Raw genomic sequence first — 22,671 nt, forward strand, 5'->3', positions numbered from 1 at the left:
AGATTCTATAGAAAAATTAGAGGGTAATGAGTGAGAAGTTGCCCTTGGATTTAACAATTAGGTGGTCATTGGTAAGCAAGGAGAAGGCAGTTTCACTGTAGCGGTGGGGACAGTTTCTTAGTGCTTAATAATAATAATAATGTAATTGTGCACGTTTGTGAAAGGGGAAGTAAAAAATAAAACATGCTGAGCTTCCCTGGTGGCGCAGTGGTTGAGAGACCGCCTGCTGATGCAGGGGACACGGGTTCGTGCCCCGGTCCGGGAAGATCCCACATGCCGCGGAGCGGCTAGGCCCGTGAGCCATGGCTGCTGAGCCTGCGTGTCCGGAGCCTGTGCTCTGCAACGGGAGAGGCCACAACAGTGAGAGGCCCACGTACCGCCAAAAAAAAATAAAAATAAAAATAAAAAAATAAAACATGCTATGGAATTTTTGTCCACAAAAATTCTTTTAATACAGAAACATATAGAAGGGAATAGAATGTTGATAGATGTAGAAAAAGATATGCTAATGGTATTTTTAAAACCTAGCTGCTGCTTAGGGAGAGTGGGAGGGAGACGCAAGAGGGAGGGAATATGGGATTATATGTATACATATAGCTGATTCCCTTTGTTATACAGCAGAAACTAGCACAACATTGTAAAGCAATTATATTCCAATAAAGATGTTAAAAAAAACTATATTACAACAGTGACTATAAGGAAATCTTTCAAAAAAAACCTAGCTGCTGCTTGGAAGAATTGTGCTAATAAATCTCCAGTATTGTCTTTTAAGACATTTTGTAGTTATACATAGTGTTGTAAATTTATTTGCGTTTTCTTTAGAACTGGAGATGGGGTGGGTCTCTTACCCGTGATCTTTTGATCTCTAAAATATCCACAGTGGACTTGAAAGTGGCTTTGTCCTGATTTCAGAATTAGAAATTAGTTTGTAAGGAGACTTAACCATATTCCTCAAAGCAGCTCTTACTTGATGTGGAGGACTTGTCATTAGTAGATTATCACTGAGTCACAGGCTGTGGAGGGAGCCAGTCAGCATCAGCTTCCTGACTACTCTGCCTATGACACTCAAAAGATTTATGCTCGGGGGCTTCCCTGGTGGCACAGTGGTTGAGAGTCCGCCTGATGATGCAGGGGACACGGGTTCGTGCCCCGGTCCAGGAGGATGGGCCCGTGAGCCATGGCCGCTGAGCCTGCGCATCCGGAGCCTGTGCTCCGCAGCGGGAGAGGCCACAACAGTGAGAGGCCTGCGTACCGGAAAAAAAAAAAAAAGATTTATGCTCGGGACTTCCCTGGTGGCTCAGTGGTTAAGAATCCGCCTACCAAGGCAGGGGACACGGGTTCGAGCCCTGGTGTGGGAAGATCCCACATGCCGCGGAGCAACCAAGCCCATGCGCCACGGCTACTGAGCCTGCGCTCTAGAGCCCACATGCCACAACTACTGAAGCCCGCGCACCTAGAGCCCGTGCGCCACAACAAGAGAAGCCACTGCAATGAGAAGTCCGTGCACCGCAACGAAGAGTAGCCCCCGCTTGCCGCAACTAAAGAAAGCCTGCACACAGCAACGAAAACCCAACGCAGCCAAAAATAAATAAATTTATTTAAAAAAAAAAAAGATTTCTGCCCTAGGTGGCCCGAAAAACTGGGACCTACATAAGACTTGATGTGGGCCATGACTTTATTTTTATGCACCCAGAGCCCAGCCAAGACTTCACTGCTTGCTTGCCTTCCTCTTTGCAGGCTGACAGGAATGTCTTCGTCCTCTCCTAAACAAGTTAATCTTATTCGAGAAGGGAATGGCCTCTTTTTGACTTGTCAGGATAGTCAAGTGGCATACCTTGTCATGTCATTGTTTGGACTTAACTCTGTTGTTTTGATGTCCTTAGCTCCCTCAGCATTCTTCTGATTAGAAGTAGAAATAGAGTTAGTTTTACAGATTATTCCTCTGTGGCCAGGAGTACTTGTTGGGGGAAAGAAGGGATCATTAAAACAGATTTACGTGGAACTGCTTTGTCTGGCTGCTGAACCGGCCTCCTAAGGTTTAAAATATGGCCTTGTATTTATTGAGCTCCTAGCACATCTCCTGGCCTTTGCCAAGCACTGCAAATTCAAGGTTGCACAGTTTATGAGAAACAGTAGAGTCATTTCTTAAGGTGCCCACTCTCTGTTAGATTTTGTTTTCTTCCTAAGTACTTTAATAGTGTTAAAAAAACTATATTTTGAATGAGTTTTAGACTTACAGATTTTAATAAAATTAAGTATGAAAATGTACATTTAAGAATAAATTTTGAAGTATAATGTCTTAATTTGTCATGAATGAGTTTGATTTGTATTATTACAAACAGTTTTTAGGCTTTATAAATTTAAAGTAATTTTTATGTTTCCAATAAGTCATTTACCATAATGATGGTTTGCATTTTAAGTCCAAAATATTTTTAAGTTAAGATTTAATTCTCCAGCTTCGATTAATACTATATGAGATATAAGTAACAGTGGTAGTGACATGAATAACATAAGTGGGGTAAGTTTGCTTTTGACTCAGTTTCCCATCACCCAGAATATCAATCAATATCAAGAATATTGAATAAATTAAGTGAAAGTGACTTAGTACCAAAAGTCAAGAAATTGCATGTCCCCATTTGAGATGGTTCTATAATTTTTGTCAAATGATATTCCTGGAAATGTGTGTCTGTAAAGTATAGTTTTTACATTAGTATTCATTTCCCACAGAGCCAAGAACAAAACAGGATGTTTGTCTGTTGCTTATTTGGAAGAATTGCCTTCTTGCAATTAAATATTAAACCTGAAATAGTTTTAAGAGATCCTTTATTAAGAAATAAAATCTGAATTGTTATTAAGTTAATAAAGACCCACTTCAGTGGGATTACAGTGAAACAACTTCTAACAAATAAACTTTGGAGCCAGAGGCCTCAAAAATCACATGCAGCTTGAAAGTTTATTCTTTGTTATTTTTGGTGCAACTTGCCTTGGGAGGAGGAAGTAAGCTGCTTCCTGAAACTGAATGAGCTCTTAGAATTGGTGCAGTCCACTCAGACTAACACAGCAGCACATGATTTATTACTTAGTATCATCGAATAGTTACTGAGAATGGGAATGTTTGTCTCTCCTTGGCCCAATATAATGAACTAAGAGGTCCTTAAGTTATTTGGTTATAAGTATATGACTGTGTTGAAAGCCAACAGGAAATGAATCTAGATTAGTTGCCTGGAACAGTCACTGGGAATGCAGAGCAGATGCTGAGTGCTGATGACGAACTCTGGAGGGTTGGGGGAGGGCAACTTCAGAAAGGTTCAGGATGAATCTGGGAAGCTGTTTCTAGAGCTGAGTTTGCTGCTAACAGGAAACAATGTTAAAGACATTCCAATATACATGAGGAATTGAAGCTCAGAGTGTGAGGGGCACCAGTTCATTCACAGTGGTAGGTGAGGAAAAGCTAAGGCTGTTTCTTGACTTGTCATGCCCACTTTTTGTTATCCTGTCCATGCATGTGGCCACACCCATGGCCTCACTACTAAAACTTCTAGCAGTGCCTGTACAACCTTTATCCCAAGTTGTGATCAGGCAGCATGGGCCCTCTTTTTGCTGCCTTAGGGAGATTGAATTTCTGTGCATGATAACACCTCTAAGTTATTTTACTTTGGTCAATTATTTATATAATTGACTTTTTCTCTCTTGTGTCTTATTGCCTTTAAGCTTTTTTCCTTCTACTCTTTTCTGTCCTGTTCTCTCCTTCCCTTTTCCCTTTCTTTTCTTCTTAATAATTTTCTTTTTCTCTTTTCCACTGCCTATCCCTATTACTTCTGTTTAAAAGCCAAGAAAATAATATCTGATAAGCTAAAGAGCAGATGTTACATCTTCAGCAAGAGAAAGGAAAGATCTAAGTGTGTTTTTCTCCAGCAAGTAAACATTTGTTGAATACCTACTGTATGCTAGATTTAGGGTATTAGATAATCTGCATACAAGAGGAGCTTATAATATCTCATCAAATTACAATAGAACTCTTGATATTTTTTGACCTTGTGATATTTTGCAAATGTATATTTCTTTGCAAACATGTTTTTCCTATTGTTGGCATTCTTTTTCTGTTAAAGTATGTTATTTCACAAACGACATTATAATCAAATTGTTGGAAGTGCAAAGAAGAGAAAGAAAAAATTAATTCACAATCCTATCTGTAACAAATTAGGCTCTAATATTTTGCTCTAGTATTTTTCAAAATATTTATATAAACTTTGTGCAGTGGAGATCATGGGTAAATTTAATTTTGCATTCTTCCTCACTTAATATTATTTCATAAATGCTTTCTTAAATGTAATTTTATTTTTTCTGTTTTTTAAAAATTTAATTTAATTAATTGATTTTTTATACAACAGGTTCTTATTAGTTATCTATTTTATACATATTAGTGTATACATGTCAATCCCAATCTCCCAGTTGATCCCCCACCCCCACCCCCCGCACTTTCCCCCCTTGGTGTCCATACGTTTGTTCTCTACATCTGTGTTTCTGCTTCTGCCTTGCAAACTGGTTCATCTGTACCATTTTTCTAGATTCCACATATATGCGTTAATATACGATATTTGTTTTTCTCTTTCTGACTTATTTCTCTCTGTAGGACAGTCTCTAGGTCCATCCATGTCTCTACAAATGACCCAATTTCGTTCCTTTTTATGGCTAAGTAATATTCCATTGTATATATGTACCACATCTTCTTTACCCATTTGTCTGTCAGTGGGCATTTAGGATGCTTCCATGACCTGGCTATTGTAAATAGTGCTGCAATGAACATTGGGGTGCATGTGTCTTTTTTGTTTGTTTATTGAAACAGAAAGTCACAAAAATTATAATCATCCTCATCAGTTCACTCAGCCCCATGTAATTAATTTTTTTTTCATCTTGATCTTTTGTTAGCACTTTTATGAATTCATCAGTTTTCCATTAGAGTTCTGAAAATGCTTATTCATTCAGTTCAGCAGTATAGTCAGTTACCAGAAACCTGTACTTCTTGGAGTCTTTTCAGTGAATTCCTTGAAGATGAAACCCTTTTGTAGGAACATATTTGCAAAAGCATCAGAGTACACCCAGAGCTGTCTGTAAATGACAAAAGATTTAAAAATGACCACGGTTAAAGATTTGATGAAAGTTCATAATGATGCAATTGACAAGGAAATTTAGTTATTTCTGAGATATACATTTTAAAGTAATAACTAGAATTATGACTTATAACATTATACCAGAACATATAAGATTTTTAGAAATTTCATGTAATGTCTGAAACATTTATATTAACATATTTCCATACAAATAACCCAAAGGAAGTTTAGTATTAGTTGTTTTGTTTGTTTGTTTGTTTATACTGCAGGTTCTTATTAGTCATCAACTTTATACACATTTGTGTATACATGTCAATCCCAATCGCCCAATTCAGCACACCACCATTCCCACCCCACCGCGGTTTTCCCCCCTGGGTGTCCATACGTCCGTTCTTTACATCTGTGTCTCAACTTCTGCCCTGCAAACTGGCTCATCTGTACCATTTTTCTAGGTTTCACATACATGCGTTAATATACGATATTTGTTTTTCTCTTTCTGACTTACTTCACTCTGTATGACAGTCTCTAGATCGTCCACGTCTCAACAAATGACTCAATTTCGTTCCTTTTTATGGCTGAGTAATATTCCATTGTATATATGTGCCACATCTTCTTTATCCATTTGTCTGTTGATAGGCATTTAGGTTGCTTCCATGACCTGGCTATTGTAAATAGTGCTGCAGTGAACATTGGGGTGCATGTGTCTTTTTAAATTTTGGTTTTCTCTGGGTATATACCCAGTAGTGGGATTGCTGGATCATATGGTAATTCTATTTTTAGTTTGTTAAGGAACCTCCATACTGTTCTCCATAGTGGCTGTATCATTTTACATTCCCAAAAACAGTTCAAGAGGGTTCCCTTTTCTCCGCACCCTCTCCAGCATTTGTTGTTTGTAGATTTTCTGATGATGCCTATTCTAAGTGGTGTGAGGTGATACCTCATTGTAGTTTTGATTTGCATTTCTCTAATAATTAGTGATGTTGAGCAGCTTTTCTGCCAATTTTTGTGTTGGGTTGTTTGTTTCTTTAATATTGAGCTGCATGAGCTGTTTATATATTTTGGAGATTAATCCTTTGTCTGTTGATTTGTTTGCAAATATTTTCTCCCATTCTGAGGGTTGTCTTTTCATCTTGTTTATGGTTTCCTTTGCTGTGCAAAAGCTTTTAAGTTTCATTAGGTCCCATTTGTTTATTTTTGTTTTTATTTCCATTACTCTAGGAGGTGGATCAAAAAAGATCTTGCTGTGATTTATGTCAAAGAGTGTTCTTCCTGTGTTATCCTCTAAGAGTTTTATAGTGTCCAGTCTTACATTTAGGTCTTTAATCCATTTTGAGTTTATTTTTGTGTATGGTGTTAGGGAATGTTCTAATTTCATTCTTTTACATATAGCTGTACAGTTTTCCCAGCACCACTTATTGAAGAGACTGTCTTTTCTCCATTGTATATCCTTGTCTCCTTTGTCATAGATTAGTTGACCATAGGTGCATGGGTTTATCTCTGGGCTTTCTATCCTGTTCCATTGATCTATATTTTTGTTTTTGTGCCAGTACCATATTGTCTCAATTACTGTAGGTTTGTAGTATAGTCTGAAGTCAGGGAGTCTGATTCTTCCAGCTCCTTTTTTTTCCCTCAAGATTGCTTTGGGTATTTGGGGTCTTTTGTGTCTCCATAAAAATTTTAAGATTTTTTTTGTTCTAGTTCTGTAAAAAATGCCATTGGTAATTTGATAGGGATTGCACTGAATCTGTAGATTGCTTTGGGTAGTATAGTCATTTTCACAATATTGATTCTTCCAGTCCAAGAACATGGTATATCTCTCCATCTGTTTGTGTTATCTTTGATTTCTTTCATCAATGTCTTATAGTTCTGAGTACAGATCTTTTACCTCCTTAGGTAGGTTTATTCCTAGGTATTTTATTCTTTTTGTTGCAATGGTGAATGGGATTGTTTTCTTAATTTCTATTTCTGATCTTTCCTTGTAAGTGTATAGGAATGCAAGAGATATCTGTGCATTAATTTTGTATCCTGCAACTTTACCAAATTCATTGATTAGCTCTAGAAGTTTTCTGGTGGCATTTTTAGGATTCTCTATGTATAGTATCATGTCATCTGCACACAGTGACAGTTTTACTTCTTCTTTTCCAATTTGTATTCCTTTATTTCTTTTTCTTCTCTGATTGCTGTGGCTAGGACTTCCAACACTATGTTGAATAATAGTGGTGGGAGTGGACATCCTTGTCTTGTTCCTGATCTTAGAGGAAATGCTTTCAGTTTTTCACCATTGAGAATGATGTTTGCTGTGGGTTTGTCATATATGGCCTTTATTATGTTGAGGTAGGTTCTCTCTATGCCCACTTTCTGCAGAGTTTTTATCATAAATGGGTGTTGAATTTTGTCAAAAGCTTTTTCTGCATCTATTGAGATGATCATATGGTTTTTATTCTGCAATTTGTTAATATGGTGTATCACATTGATTGACTTGCGTATATTGAAGAATCCTTGCATCCCTGAGGTAAATCCCACTTGATCGTGGTGTATTATCCTTTTAATGTGCTGTTGGATTCTGTTTGCTAGTATTTTGTTGAGGATTTTTGCATCGATATTCATCAGTGATATTGGTCTGTAATTTTCTTTTTTGGTAGTATCTCTGTCTGGTTTTGGTATCAGGGTGATGGTCGCCTCATAGAATGAGTTTGGGAGTATTCCTTCCTCTGCAATTTTTTGGAAGAGTTTGAGAAGGATGGGTGTTAGCTCTTCTCTAAATGTCTGATAGAATTCACCTGTGAAGCCATCTTGTCCTGGATTTTTGTTTGTTGGAAGATTTTTAATCACAGTTTCGATTTCATTACTTGTGATTGGTCTGTTCATATATTCTGTTTTTTCCTGGTTCAGTCTTGGAAGGTTATACCTTTCTAAGAATTTGTCCATTTCTTCCAGGTTGTCCATTTTATTGGCATAGAGTTGCTTGTAGTAGTCTCTTAGGATGCTTTGTATTTCTGCGGTGTCTGTTGTAACTTCTCTTTTTTCATTTCTAATTTTATTGATTTGTGTCTTCTCCCTCTTTTTCTTGATGAGTCTAATGGTTTATCAATTTTGTTTATCTTCTCAAAGAACCAACTTTTAGTTTTTTTTTTTTTCAGCTTTTAGTTTTATTGATCTTTGCTATTGTTTCTTTGTTTCTATTTCATTTATTTCTGCTCTGTTCTTTATGGTTTCTTTCCTTCTACTAACTTCGGGTTTTGTTTGTTCTTCTTTCTCTAGTTCCTTTAGGTGTAAGGTTAGGTTGTTTATTTGAGATTTTTCTTGTTTCTTGCGGTAGAATTGTATTGCTGTAAACTACCCTCTTTGAACTGCTTTTGCTGCATCCCATAGGTTTTGGATCATCGTGTTTTTGTTGTCATTTGTCTCTAGGTATTTTTTGATTTCCTCTTTGATTTCTTCAGTGATCTCTTGGTTATTTAGTAACTTATTGTTTAGCCTCCATGTGTTTGTATTTTTTACGTTTTTTTCCCCTGTAATTGATTTCTCATTGTTGTCAGAGAAGATGCTTGATATGATTTCAGTTTTCTTAAATTTACCGAGGCTTGATTTGTGACCCAAGATGTGATCTATCCTGGAGAATGTTCCATGTGCAGTTGAGAAGAAAGTGTAATATGCTGTTTTTGGATGGAATGTCCTATAAATATCAATGAAATCTATCTGGTCTCTTGTGTCATTTAAAGCTTGTGTTTCCTTGTTAATTTTCTGTCTGGATGATCTGCCCATTAGTGTAAGTGTGGTGTTAAAGTCCCCTAGTATTATTGTGTTACTGTCGATTTCCTCTTTTATAGCTGTTAGCATTTGCCTTATGTATTGAGGTCCTCCTATCTTGGGTGCATTTATATTTATAGTTGTTATATTTTCTTCTTGGATTGATCCCTTGATCATTATGTGTGTCCTTCCTTGTCTCTTGTCCATTCTTTACTTTAAAGTCTATTTTATCTGATGTGAGTATTGCTACTCCAGCTTTCTTTTGATTTCCATTTGCATGGAATATCTTTTTCCATCACCTCACTTTCAGTCTGTATGTGTCCCTAGGTCTGAAGTGGGTCTCTTGTAGACAGCATATATATGGGTCTTCTTTTTGTATCCATTCAGCGAGCCTGTGTCTTTTGGGTGGAGCATTTAATCCATTCACATTTAAGGTAATTATTGATATGTATGTTTCTGTTACCATTTTCTTAATTGTTTTGGGGTGTTTCTTTGTAGGTACTTTTCTTCTCTTGTGTTTCTCACTTAGAGAAGTTCCTTTAGCATTTGCTGTAGAGCTGGTTTGGTGGTGCCGAATTCTCTTAGCTTTTTCTTGTCTGTAAAGCTTTTGATTTCTCCATCAAATCTGAATGAGATCCTTGCTAGGTAGAGTAATCTTGGTTGTAGCGTCTTCCTTTTCATCACTTTAAATATATTGTGCCCCCCCCACTTCTGGCCTGTAGAGTTTCTGCGGGAAATCAGCTGTTACCCTTATGGGAGTTCCCTTGTATTTTATTTGTTGTTTTTCCCTTGTTGCTTTTAATAATTTTTCTGTGTCTTTTAATTTTTCTCAGTTTGATTACTATGTGTCTTGGCATCTTTCTCCTTGGGTTTATCCTGCCTGGGACTCTCTGTGCTTCCTGGACTTGGGTGGCTATTTCCTGTCCCATGTTAGGGAAATTTTCGACTATAATCTCTTCAGATATTTTCTCGGGTCCTTTCTCTCTTTTTTCTCCTTCTGGGGCCCCTATAACGCGAATGTTTGTGCATTTAATGTTGTCCCGGAGGTCTCTTAGATTGTCTTCATTTATTTTTTTCTTTTTTCTGTTTCACGGCAGTGAATTCCACCATTCTGTCTTCCAAGTCACTTATCCGTTCTTCTGCCTTAGTTATTCTGCTATTGATTCCTTCTAGTGTATTTTTCTTTTCAGTTCTTGTATTGTTCATCTCTGTGTGTTTGTTCTTTAATTCTTCTAGGTCTTCGTTAAACATTTCTTGCACCTTCTCGGTCTTTGCCTCCATTCTTTTTCCGATGTCCTGGATCATCTTCACTATCATTATTCTAAATTCTTTTTCTGGAAGGTTGCCTATCTCCACTTCGTTTAGTTGTTTTTCTGGGATTTTGTCTTGTTCCTTCATCTGGTGCATAGTCCTCTGCCTTTTCATTTTGTCTTTCTGTGAATGTGGTTTTCACTGCACGGGCTGCAGGACTGTAGTTCTTCTTGCTTCTGCTGTCTGCCCCCTGGTGGATGAGGCTATCTAAGAGGCTTGTGCAAGCTTCCTGATGGGAGGGACTGGTGGTGGGTAGAGCTGGGAGTTGCTCTGGTGGGCAGAACTCTGTAAAACTTTAATGTGCTTGTCTGCTGATGGGTAGGGCTGGGTTCCCTCCCTGTTGGTTGTTTGGTCTGAGGTGACCCAGCACTGGAGGTTACAGGTTCTTTGGTGGGGCTAATGGCGGACTCTGGGAGGGCTCACGCCAAGGAGTACTTCCCAGAATTTCTGCTGCCAGTGTCCTTGTCCTCACAGTGAGACACAGCAACCTCCTGCCTCTGCAGGAGACCCTCCAACACTAGCAGGTAGGTCTGGCTCCATCTCCTGTGCGGTCACTGCTCCTTCCCTTGGGTCCTGATGTGCACACTACTTTGTGTGTGCCCTCCAAGAGTGGAGTCTCTGTTTCCCCCAGTCCTGTCAAAGTCCTTCAGTCAAATCCCACTAGCCTTCAAAGTCTGATTATCTGCGAATTCCTCCTCCTGTTGCCAAACCCCCAGGTTGGGAAGCCTGACATGGGGCTCAGGACCTTCAATCCAGTGTGTGGACTTCTGTGGTGTAATTGTTCTCCAGTTTGTGAGTCACCCACCCAGCTGTTGTGGGGTTTGATTTTACTGTGATTGTCCCTCCTACCATCTCATTGCAGCTTCTCCTTTGTCTTTGGATGTGGGTTATCTTTGTTGGTGAGTTCCGGTGTCTTCCTGTCAATGATTGTTCAGCAGTTAGTTGTGATTCCAGTGTGCTCGCAACAAGGAGTGAGTGCACATCCTTTTATTCTGCCATCTTGAACCAGTCTGCCTTAAATGTAATGTTAAATGGTTGAATAATATTCTACTGAGTGCAGAAGGAAGAAACATTGATGGAGTACATACTGTGCCAGACATTGTGCACAGTGTTCTATTTTTGTCCCATTTTATCCCCATAGTAGTTCTGTATGATGGGTGTTATTATACCCATTTCATAGATGAGAAAAATTGAGACCTAGCTTAGTTTATTTCCACTTCATTAATTGACTTCTACTACATTCTATGTATGATTCTGAGTTCTGGAGATTCAAAGATGAGTGGGACATTGTCCCTCCTGTAAGGATTTCAGAAAATCTACAGGGGGCAGCGTATGAATATAGAGATAGTTTCAATACAGTATGCTGAGTGCAGTGACACAGAAGAGGAACACCTGACCTGGGTCAGAGCAGTTTTACCAGAGCAGTGCTTCTCAAACTTTCATGTGCATATGGAAGTACTGGGGGTTCTTGTTAAAATGCAGATTCTGATTTTGGGGTCTTCGGTGCGGTATGAGATTCTTCATTTCCAACAGGCTTCCAGGTGATGCTGATGCTGCTGGTCCACATTTTGGACTATTCTGAGTGGGAATATTATAGACAATGTAGGATTTGAACAGATACCAGTTAGCTGGGTAGAGAAATGGGGAAAGGTAATCTAGATAGGACAGCATGGGGCAAGGCATAGAAGCATAAAAAAATGTGTTAAATGGGTAGACTACTTATAATCTATAGCAGGTGTTGGCAAACTACAGCTTGCTGGGTGAATTCAGCCCACATAGCCTGTTTTTATATAGCCCATGTGCTAAGATAATTTTCACGTTTTTAAAGGGTTGTTAAAAAATACCAAAAAAACAAAAAAAAAACCCAAACAAAGAAGAACATATACCAGAGATGTAGAAAGTCTTAAATGTTTACAAGCTAGCCCTTTACAGAACATGCTTGCGATCTGTGTTGATGGTGGTTATTGGTGGAGTGTAAAATCTGCAGTAGGGCATGGCAGGAAATATGTTAGAGACAGTAGGCAGGGGTGATCACAGGGGACACAGAGGAGCTTGGCCTTTATCTTTGAGGTGATAGGGAGCTAGGCAGAGTTTAAAGAAGGGAGGTGAAAACAGTAGGATTTTGTCACTGATTTGATGTAAGGGAGTGGGGAAAAGGGTCCTGACATGGGTGAATGGTGTTGTTCCCAACTGAAATCCATAATTGGAGGAGAAGCCATTTGAAAGGTAGAGATGGTTCATTCATTTTTGCACATGTTGAGTTTGAGAGAGCACTGTAGGATACCCAGGCTTTCCAGAAGATAAGAGAGATCAATTCTCATTCAGTATTACTGCATCACTGTTTTGTTTAACTGTTACTATTTCATTTACACTTTTAAAGTACTTTCATGTAACGTGTACCTCCATACTCATTCATCTGAAAAAAACAGGTTGTTGAACAGCAGGTGTCTTGTAATCCCTTTCATGCAATGTGATGTGTGTGTGTGTAGAGCTGTCTGGAAAGATGCGTGCAGTATTTTCTACTGTTTTTCTATACAAAGCTATGTGTTTCGGGATTTAATAGACTTTTCTGGCCCAGGCTAGGAATTCACCGTTGTTTACAACATTGTCAGCATTCTAATGAGAAGCAGCAGCATTAATTTCAAATAATTGGCTTATGTGGAAAATTAATAAATTGGTGACTAAGTTGTACGTACTTTGAGATGCTTATTGTTCTGTAAAATTAATATTCTGATATATTGAAATCCAAGAGTAATCAGATCACATCAATTAGTTTGTGTATGATAGTATGTGTGCAGTTTGCTTTAGTTCTGTATGCAAATATACTATACTCTTAAAGATTCCAGTTTTTGATTACTTATTCTAGTTTCATATAGAATAAATGGCATTTTATCCATACCCTTCTCCCTGGTAGTATCATGATTCTTGAAAGATACACTTTTGGCACTATAAAAGAATATCTCCGAAATTGACCTTTCAGTGTAAGTAACACAGGTACATACCTGAGTTTAAAAGTTATTTTTTTGCTATGAAATAATGTTTTAAAAATTCTTTATATAGATTGAATACCTGCTTAAGAAACTTACAGAAGCTATGGGAGGAGGTTGGCAACAAGAACAATTTGAAAATTATAAAATCAACTTTGATGACAGTAAAGATGGCCTTTCCGTGTGGGAACTGATTGAGCTTATTGGAAATGGACAGTTTAGCAAAGGCATGGATCGGCAGACAGTGTCCATGGCAATTAACGAGGTCTTTAATGAGCTTATATTAGATGTGCTGAAACAGGTAAGAGTCCTATAACACTATTTCTCCTTACCTTTAGAATTTGACATGTTTGAAATAAAACAAATTTGCATTACAAAGATGAGTCTAAGTCACTTATACTTTTACACTGATTGAGAACAGTCTTGTGTTTTCCCAGTCTTGTGTTAGGCTTTCATTGTAAAGAATTATAGTTAAGCATTGGGAAATTACTATTTTGAAATAACTGTTTAAATGATCACATTTCTAAACATTTTTAAAGTACTTTTATGTCACGTGTACATCCATACTTATTCATCTGAAAGATCCCATGGCATATTGTTCAGTGAAAAAAAGTTTGTTGAACAGTAGGTGTCTTGTCATCCCTTTCATGCAATGTGATTTGTGTTTGTAGAGCTGTCTGGAAGGATGAGTGCCAAGATGTTGATTGCCGCTGGATTGTGGGATTTCTGTGAATTTTATTTTATTCTTTGTTCTTTTCTTATTATTGGACTTACTATTATATATGTTTACACATGTTGATCTCTCTTTATATATATGATATATATTATTTTTATAAAATCTTAAAAATATTCTTTCTTTTGGGAAAAAATACCTTTATATAGTAAAGTTGTGTTTATCATATTAGATGATAAAGTTTGTTTTCTCAGCACCTGCATAGCATCTGATATACGTATGGAGGCTTAATGCTTATTAAGTAGAATTTATATATTTTTAGTGGATTAGATTAGATTTCCTACCTTATTACATTGAATAATAGCTCTGATTTGGGATTTCCTTACTTTGGTCCTTTCTTTGCTCTGTTAGGTGATATTGCTTTTGCTCTTTTCTCCAAATGGAGCCCATCAAAAAAATTAATTGAGGCTTAATTTGTGTAAGTTTTTGGTGCTGCAAAGAGTTATGAGACATGGTCTCTGTCTGAAGAGGATTTCCAGACAGATTAGGATGGCAGAATATAGAACTACAGATGAATTGCAGTATGAGATAGCTTTGGCTTAAATGTTCAAGGATTAGCAAACTGAACAAGTAATATGATTAGAACTTAGTGTAATAATCGAATGATACAGCCAAGATATTATCATATATTTAACAATGTGTATAGTCTACCATAAGCTATCAGCACCTATAGATTTACTATTTAAAATGTGAGTTAGGACTTCCCTGGTGGCGCAGTGGTTGAGAGTCCGCCTCCTGATGCAGGGGACACGGGTTCATGCCCCGGTCCGGGAAGATCCCACATGCCGCGGAGCGGCTGGGCCCGTGAGCTATGGCCGCTGAGCCTGCGCGTCCGGAGCCTGTGCTCCACAACGGGAGAGGCTACAACAGTGAGAGGCCCGCGTACCACAAAAAAAAAAAAAAAAAAAAGTGTTATTCTTGAATAGTACTGAAGGGTTTTGGCCTATAATAAATGTGTACTTTTGCTGAAGTAAAAGTTTTAATCATACACCTTTGATGCTGATGTATGGGAAGGAAGCACAGGGCTAGTAAGTGTGAGCATAGAAGCTATACTTAGCAGCCAGTAGCCTAACTACTGGTCCAGTTCTTTTTCTGCTCCTTTGGAGCAGAGTCATCCTCCAGAATTGTGAGGTCAGGCAGAGAGGTACTTTGGTGCCAGAGGGGGACTGGCTGAGAAGATATGCTTGGCCAAGTTGACTGATAGGTTTTAGCATTTTCATTGATGGAGGTCTAGATTTACTGAGAATCACTGTGAGGTCTAGGTCTAGATTTACTGAGAATCTCAGATCACTGTGTGTGTGCATGTGTTTGTTTTCTATTTTAAAGGGAACAGATAGAATAGTATAATGAACTCTCCTATACCCATCACCTAGCCCCAGGAACCACTGATACCTGGTTAATCCTCCCCGCCTACTTTGACCTCTCCTGTCTTATCTTGACACAAATCCAGACATTTCATTTTATCTATAAATATTTCAGTAGGCATCCCTAAAAGATAAGGTATTAAAAAAAGAAACCCCACAATGCTGTTAACATCAGGGGGTCTTGCAGTCTCTTATCTGCATATAGCTTTTGGCGAGGTTGGGGGGTTTGGGTGGGGGGAGGAGATGTCTCTGAGTGTCTAAAATTCTATGTAAACTTTTATCTGCACATGCTTGCATGAATTTGACTGGGTATAGTGCCCTGCCTTTGTAGCTCTTCAAAGGGTTCATGATCCACAAAGGGCAAGAACCTTTGATATTCATGTATTCAAGGCCACACATCAGATAATGGAGCAGGCAAGAATGTCAAGGAAGAGGTATCAGCTCTTATAAATAAAAGGACAGGAGTTTATATCAGATTTAATCTTTCATAGGGTTACATGATGAAAAAAGGCCATAGACGGAAAAACTGGACTGAACGCTGGTTTGTACTAAAACCCAACATAATTTCTTACTATGTGAGTGAGGATCTGAAAGATAAGAAAGGAGACATTCTCTTGGATGAGAACTGCTGTGTGGAGGTAAGAGTCAACGGTTACCTCTTTCCAGTGCTGCCCCCTGCTGTTCAAGTAGTGTATCTTCCTTCTTCTAGACTCCAGAGCCTTAAAAATAATCTTAAAATTTACATTTCCAAAATAATACAGGCATACAGTAGCCATAGTTTCTGAACCAAAAAATTAGATACCTGACAAAATTTTTTTCTAATGTGAGTTTATTTTCTTATACTCGAGAATAAAATATAGGGATTAAATCTCATTTGTACATTGAAGGGATCATTTCTTGAATAAAATGGAGTCATAAATAAGAAAATAAAGCAAAAAAAAATTCAGTAAGAAAGTGTTTGAAGTCATGAATATATCAGAAAACCTGGGCCATTTTGAGTGTAATAGATAAACCAAAAGAAGATGTGAGCATTGCCTTGGAATACTTAGGGTGACTTTCAGAATACTTTAGTCACAGCTGCTAATTCGGTTAAAGAAGTGAAGTCCTCAAGAACATAAAGTTTTGAGTTTTTAATTTATAGCTGAACTATTGCCACATCTGTATTTGTTGAAGAACATTTAAAATACCTAAGATCTCACTCATAAATGATAATGTGTTTTGATGTTTGAAATGGTATGTATTAATGTCTTAGCGTGTGCAGTGCCCAGTAAGGGGTCTTCTTAGATTCAAGTAAACATGGAGACTCACAAGATTACCATAGGCCATACCAGTCTACTTATAAGGATATAGGACAAGAACCACAGCTTGCCAGCAACAATACCCCTGGTGCAAGGAAGGGAGAGACGCATCTGGAGGGTGTGGGAATCACCATGGGTTAGAAGCCTCATATCCTATAGGAGTCAAGACCTATTGGAACAGTCCATGGGTATATCTTCCAGGGTTCCCTTAAGAGATGTGCTAAGGTACAAGGGTTGCTGTGCTCAGGAAAGCCCAAAGCATGGCCCATCAGGTGGTGTTGGTTCTCCCAGTCTAGGTGTAGTACACTAATCCAGGGTCATTTTTACCATAAGTACTGTTGCCTAGGGGGCAGCATTAGAAAATCAGTAATATTCATTTATAGGTACCTCTTATATAAATAATTAAGATTGAACTTAATCTAAATATTTTAAAATAAAATTTTAAAGACTAATTTTGCTTTCTGTCTTAGTCCTTGCCTGACAAAGATGGAAAGAAATGCCTTTTTCTCATAAAATGTTTTGATAAGACCTTTGAAATCAGTGCGTCAGATAAGAAGAAGAAACAAGAGTGGATTCAGGGTAAGGTAATTTTTATTACTTGTCATGATATAACTTGAGAGCTCTTTCAGCTTTGGATCTCATTAAAGATACTCGGCATTGTTTCCTCATTGTCTATAGTTATTTCTATGTGAAACAGTAGCTAGAAGAATAACAAAGTGAGAGGAGTTCCCAAAATTTTCATCAATTTCATTTGCCTGATGAATGTGTGGGAAAATTATAAACTGGACATTTTAGGTTTTTTTACTCTTACTATTTAAAGAACATGGAATTTCCCCTTTTAAGGACTATAAAGAATTTTAAAGTAGCCATTTTGAGTATTTAGTAACATGTAAAACGAAAGAGGAATTGTGCAATAGCTTTTGAATACTTCAAGTAATTTTCAAGATCTGTTACTTTCACAAGAAATCACTAGTTTCAAATAATTATCTCAAGAATGCAAACTTCTGATTTAATAACTTTCAAACTAAAGTATTACTCCAAAATTAGTAAAGAATGAAACACTTTATGAGATTTTATTTTTAATCATGAAAGAGGATTCTGAATGTTATATTCTTGAACATAGGTAAAATTGTTTTATTGAAAATTATGGTCACTTTGATGTAGTTTAAGAGTTTGAGGCAAGTGTACCTGGGTCTGAATCCTCTCTCCTGGGCTTCTGGGGTTGAGTTAGGAATTCTCTAGCAGCTTTCTTCTTCTGTGGAATGGGGCAAATAACAGTATCAACCTCTCAGGTTGTTGTGAGGGTTCATAATTAGAAAATGAAGATATAGTTGCATATTTAAAAAATGACACATCATTGCAGAAATGTTTGTGACAGATTGCAAACAACTTAAACGTCCATTAATTGGGGAGTGGTTAACAGATTATGGTACAGCTACACAGTGGAGAATTGTGCAGTACTGTGCAGTATGTACTGATATGGAAAGCTCTCCAAGGCTCTGAAGAGTGTGTTATGCCAAGATTTGTGTCAACAGAAGATGGAGAACGTATATACATGTTTATTTGTATATGCTTAAAGTATCTCAGGAAAGATGCACAGAAACTGTTAGCATTAGTTGCTAGTGGAGTGGAGAACTCAGTACTGGGGGATAGGAGTAGGAGCGAGACTTCATCTATGTCCTTTCATGCTTTTGAGTTTGAACAATGTGAAAGTATTAGCTCTTTAAGTAATTGAAACAATCAGGAAAGAAATCAGATTTCACGTAGAAATTATATAATGCATGTAAAGGGTGTATATATAGCAAATATTCAAAAAATGGTAGCTGCTGTTATCTCCTCGGGAAGGGAGTATAGAGGGAGATGGTTTCATAAGGTATGGATGAGGGGCAGACTAAATACAGCAGGCAGCAAATCAGATACCAGGAACTTTATATCTCAGCCCTTGCTATGTCTTGTTCTTACCTGGCCTTTTGGGAAGTATAGGAAAGGGAGTTGGAAGTGTTGGGATTTCCTCAAATGTGTGTGATATTCCCAAATCAAGATCTGTTTAAGCACAGATAGGCAGTTACGGAACTTTGGAGCTGGAAGGGACTCCAGAGATCATCTCTCTCATGTTAGAGATGAGAAACCCGTGCTGTAAGAGGTTCTGTGACTTGCTCACGGTCACACCACTGCTCAGTGGCAGGATCAGAATTATCCTGGGTCTCTGGTTTTATTCCCACTATGCCATTTACATGTTAGGCTTACAAAGAATAAAGGTTATTCCCTGTTTTTTCTCCCATGCCTTTCACAGCCATCCATTCTACCATCCATCTGCTGAAGCTGGGCAGCCCCCCACCACACAAAGAAGCCCGCCAGCGTCGGAGAGAACTCCGGAAGAAGGTGCTGGCTGAGCAGGAGGAGCTGGAGCGACAGATGAAGGAGCTCCAGGTGGCAAATGAAAACAAGCAGCAGGAGCTGGAGACCGTGAGGAAGGTGGGCGTGGACGCTGGGCTAGGGGCGGGCTCTCATTTCACTGCAGAGGCCACAGCGACCTCACTTACTTGGTAGAGCTTTGGTTCTACCAAGACTAGATTAATGCAACCGTAGAGAGATTTTTTTTTGTGAACTGTGCTTGCAGGAAGTACATCTAGACCACTGAGTGAGACGCCCTGGTTTACCCAGCCCTTGAAAGTTATGAGGGTCTCAGGGTAGCAGGGACATTTCATTGACCAGAAAAGAACATTTATAAGAACAATGAGCACAGTTGAATTTTGTCAGAGAAAGATGAGACATTGTATTCCCCTAAGGATGTCAAGGTCACTTTTGGTGAACTGGACAGGATCTGTTGCTTTTTTAGATTTTCCCCCTTAGCTCCCATCTTCACTCATGAGGATCTTGGAAGACCCTTAGTGTTAGAATTGTGGGGTTTTACTTATTGTTTGGAGCCAAAGATACAGTCTGGGTCAGCTTCCCTTTCCATCTCAGGGCTAGGAGGTCAAGTACCACAGGCTGTATGAGATAGTTGACATTCATTGGGAAACTTTCTTCCTCAGTTGTGTATATCACAATTCTGGGTGTGGTGCTGAGTCCTCAGTGTGTGGTCATGGTCTTTATTTGGGGCGCCTTTGGGTTGATCCTTTCTGCCTTGAATCACTGAGCACCTGCTAACCACAAGCTCAAGCATCCTTTTGTGTCCTCCTATGCAGCACCTGTGCCCTGGGATGTGGCATACTTTAAGGCCCCAAATTCCTGGTGGGGTTCTCCCTTTGCAACCCCTAGAAGTGCCACACTCTGTGCTGACTTCCTCTGTTTCTGAAGTTGGTTGTCTGTCTTACTGGTGTTTCCTGGTGTGTGATGAATCATTTTTCTCTTGTTGCTTTCAAGATTTTCTTTTTGTCTTTGGTTTTCCACCGTTTTACTATGATGTGTATGTCTGTATGATATGAAGTATGTGTTAAACTCTTTGTATTATCTTAGAGTTCATTGAACTTATTGGATGTGTAGGTTAGTATTTTCCATCAGATTGGGAAAGTTTTCAGTCACTATTTCTTCCAGTATTTTTCCTTCTCCTTTCTCTCTTTCCTATCCTTCAGATACTCCTGTTATGTGAATGTTGGTGTACTTAATGGGTGTCTCACATTTCTCTGATGCTGTTTTCTTCTCTGTTCTTCAGATTGCATAATTTCTATGAATCTTTTTTTGTTTTGTTTTGTTTTGCTTTGCTTTTTGCGGTACGCGGGCCTCTCACTGTTGCAGCCTCTCCCGTTGTGGAGCACAGGCTCCGGACACGCAGGCCCAGCAGCCATGGCTCATGGGCCCAGCCGCTCCGCGGCTTGCGGGATCCTCCCGGACTGAGTCATGAACTTGTATCCCCTGCATCGGCAGGCGGACTCTCAACCAGTGTGCCACCGGGGAAGCCCTATCAATCTATCTTTGATAGATTCTTCCTACAGCCCAAATGTATGTATGAGAACCTCTAGTGAATTTTTCATTTCAGTTATTGTACTTTTCAACTCCAGAATTTCCATTTGGTTCTTTTTTATAATTTCTGTCTCTTTATTGATGTTGTCTGTTTGATGGGATATCATCATATCATCTATGACTTCCTTAAGCATGGTTTTCTTAGTTCTTTGAACATATAATAACTTCTTTGAAGTCTTTGCTAAATCCGGTGTCTGGGCCCCTTCAAAGGCAGTTTCTATTGCCTGCTTTTTTCCCTGCGTATGAATCACACTTTTCTCTTTCTTTGCACATCTCATAATTTTTTGTTGAAAACTGGATGTTTTAGATAATACGTTGTAGCAACTCTAGATATGGCTTTCACCCCTCCCCCAAAAGCTTGTTATTGTTGTTTGCTCATTTATTTGTTTCATGATTTGGCTGGATTATTTCAGTGGAGTCTGTTTGCCTCATGGTGTGCAGCCTCTGACTGTCCTCCTCCCAAGCAGAACCTTGGGCATGCACACAGTGCCTTGGGGTGACCGAGGTGTCAGCAGGGCTTTTTTGGCATTCTTTTGTTTTATACAGTTTTTAAAGTTTACACTCCATTTACAGTTATTACAAAATATTGGCTATATTCCCCGTGTTGTAGAATACATCCTTAAGCCTATCTTACACCCAACAGTTTGTACCTCCCACTTTCCCTACCCCTATCTTGCCCTCCCCCCTGTAACCGCTAGTTTATTCTCTATATCTGTGAGCCTGCTTCTTTCTTGTTATATTCACTAGTTTGTTGTATGTTTTAGATTCCACATATAAGTGATATCATACCGTATTTGTCTTTCTCTGTCTGACTTATTTCACTTAGCGTAATGCCTTCCAAGTCCATCCATGTTGCTGCAAATGGCAGAATTTAATTATTTTTTATGGCTAAGTAGTATTCCATTGTAGATATGTATTCACCACATCTATTTTTTATTCATTCATCTGTTGATAGACACTTAGATTGCTTACATATCTTGACAATTGTAAATAATGCTGCTGTGAACATTGGGATGCCTGTATCTTTTCAGATCAGTGCTTTTGTTTTTCTTGGATATAAACCCAGGAGTGGGGACTTCCCTGGTGGTCCAGTGGTTAAGAATCCACCTTCCAATGCACGGGTTTGATCCTTGGTCAGGGAACTAAGCTCCCACATGCTGCAGGGCAACTAAGCCCATGCGCCACAACTAGAGAGCCCGTGCACTGCAGCTACTGAGCTTGCGTGCTCTGCAGCCCACATACCACAACTAGAGAGAAGCTCGCGTGCCACAACGAAAAGACCCTGCATGCCGCAACAAGGATCTTGTGTGCCGCAACTAAGACCTGACACAGCCAAATAAATAAATAAATAAATAAATATTCAAACCCAAAAAACCCAGGAGTAGAATTGCTGGGTCATATGGTAATTCTGCTTTTTAGTTTTTTGAGGAACCTCCGTACAATTTTCCACAGTGGCTGTACCAGTTTACATTCCCACCAACAGTGTACAAGGTTTTGGGTTGTTTGTTTTTTTGATGTTGAGTTGTACGAGCTGTTTATATATGTTAGATATTAATCCCTTATTGGTCATATCATTTGCAAATATTTTCTCCCATTTGGTAAGTTGGCTTCTCGCTTTGTCAATGGCTTCCTTTGTTGTGCAAAAGCTTTAAAGTTTAATTAGGTCCCATTTGTTTATTTTTGCTTTTATTTCTTTTACTTTAGGAGATACATTAAAAAAAATTGCTCTGATTTATGTCAAAGAGTATTCTGCCTGTGTTTTCCTCTAGGAGTTTTATAGTATCTGGTCTTACATTTAGGTCTTTAATCTATTTTGAGCTTATTTTTTTGTATGTGGCAGCAGAGCTCTTTGTCTCCATTTCTGATCTCTGTCAGTCTCTCAGCTCTCTGTTAAGCCGGATGCCTCTGTTGGTATCACCTCCAGTTGTTCATCTCACAGTGGCTCTGTTGTTTTCAACAATGCCCTGGAACCTACCTGGCCCCACAGTCTGATATTTAAATTCTGGCCCACATGTAGTTTTTGAGGCCTGTCTTTGAGACTTGTTCCTACTACACGGGGGCTCTTTGCTGGCCTCGCCTGTCAGACTTCTAGCTGGCCTGTGGTTTAGTTTGTTGGTCTTGTCGACCGAAAAAAAGCACAGCTAAAATCTGAGA

At 38.7% G+C, this 22,671-nt stretch overlaps 1 protein-coding gene across 2 annotated transcripts in view; it reads left to right on the forward strand.

Annotated features, from left to right (window-relative positions):
• The window catches only part of SWAP70 (switching B cell complex subunit SWAP70), a 79,354-nt gene that overhangs the window by 45,720 nt on the left and 10,963 nt on the right, over nucleotides 1-22,671 (forward strand). For both annotated transcript variants that reach the window (XM_082659947.1, XM_082659948.1), the window contains exons 4-7: nucleotides 13,233-13,460; nucleotides 15,748-15,894; nucleotides 17,025-17,133; nucleotides 18,848-19,029. In XM_082659947.1, the coding sequence (XP_082516073.1) occupies nucleotides 13,233-13,460; nucleotides 15,748-15,894; nucleotides 17,025-17,133; nucleotides 18,848-19,029 (666 nt within the window). The remainder of the gene's footprint in view (nucleotides 1-13,232; nucleotides 13,461-15,747; nucleotides 15,895-17,024; nucleotides 17,134-18,847; nucleotides 19,030-22,671) is intronic.

Source organism: Grampus griseus (genome assembly GCF_964374135.1).
Source record: "Grampus griseus genome assembly, chromosome: 8".
Taxonomy (NCBI): Eukaryota; Metazoa; Chordata; class Mammalia; order Artiodactyla; family Delphinidae; genus Grampus; species Grampus griseus.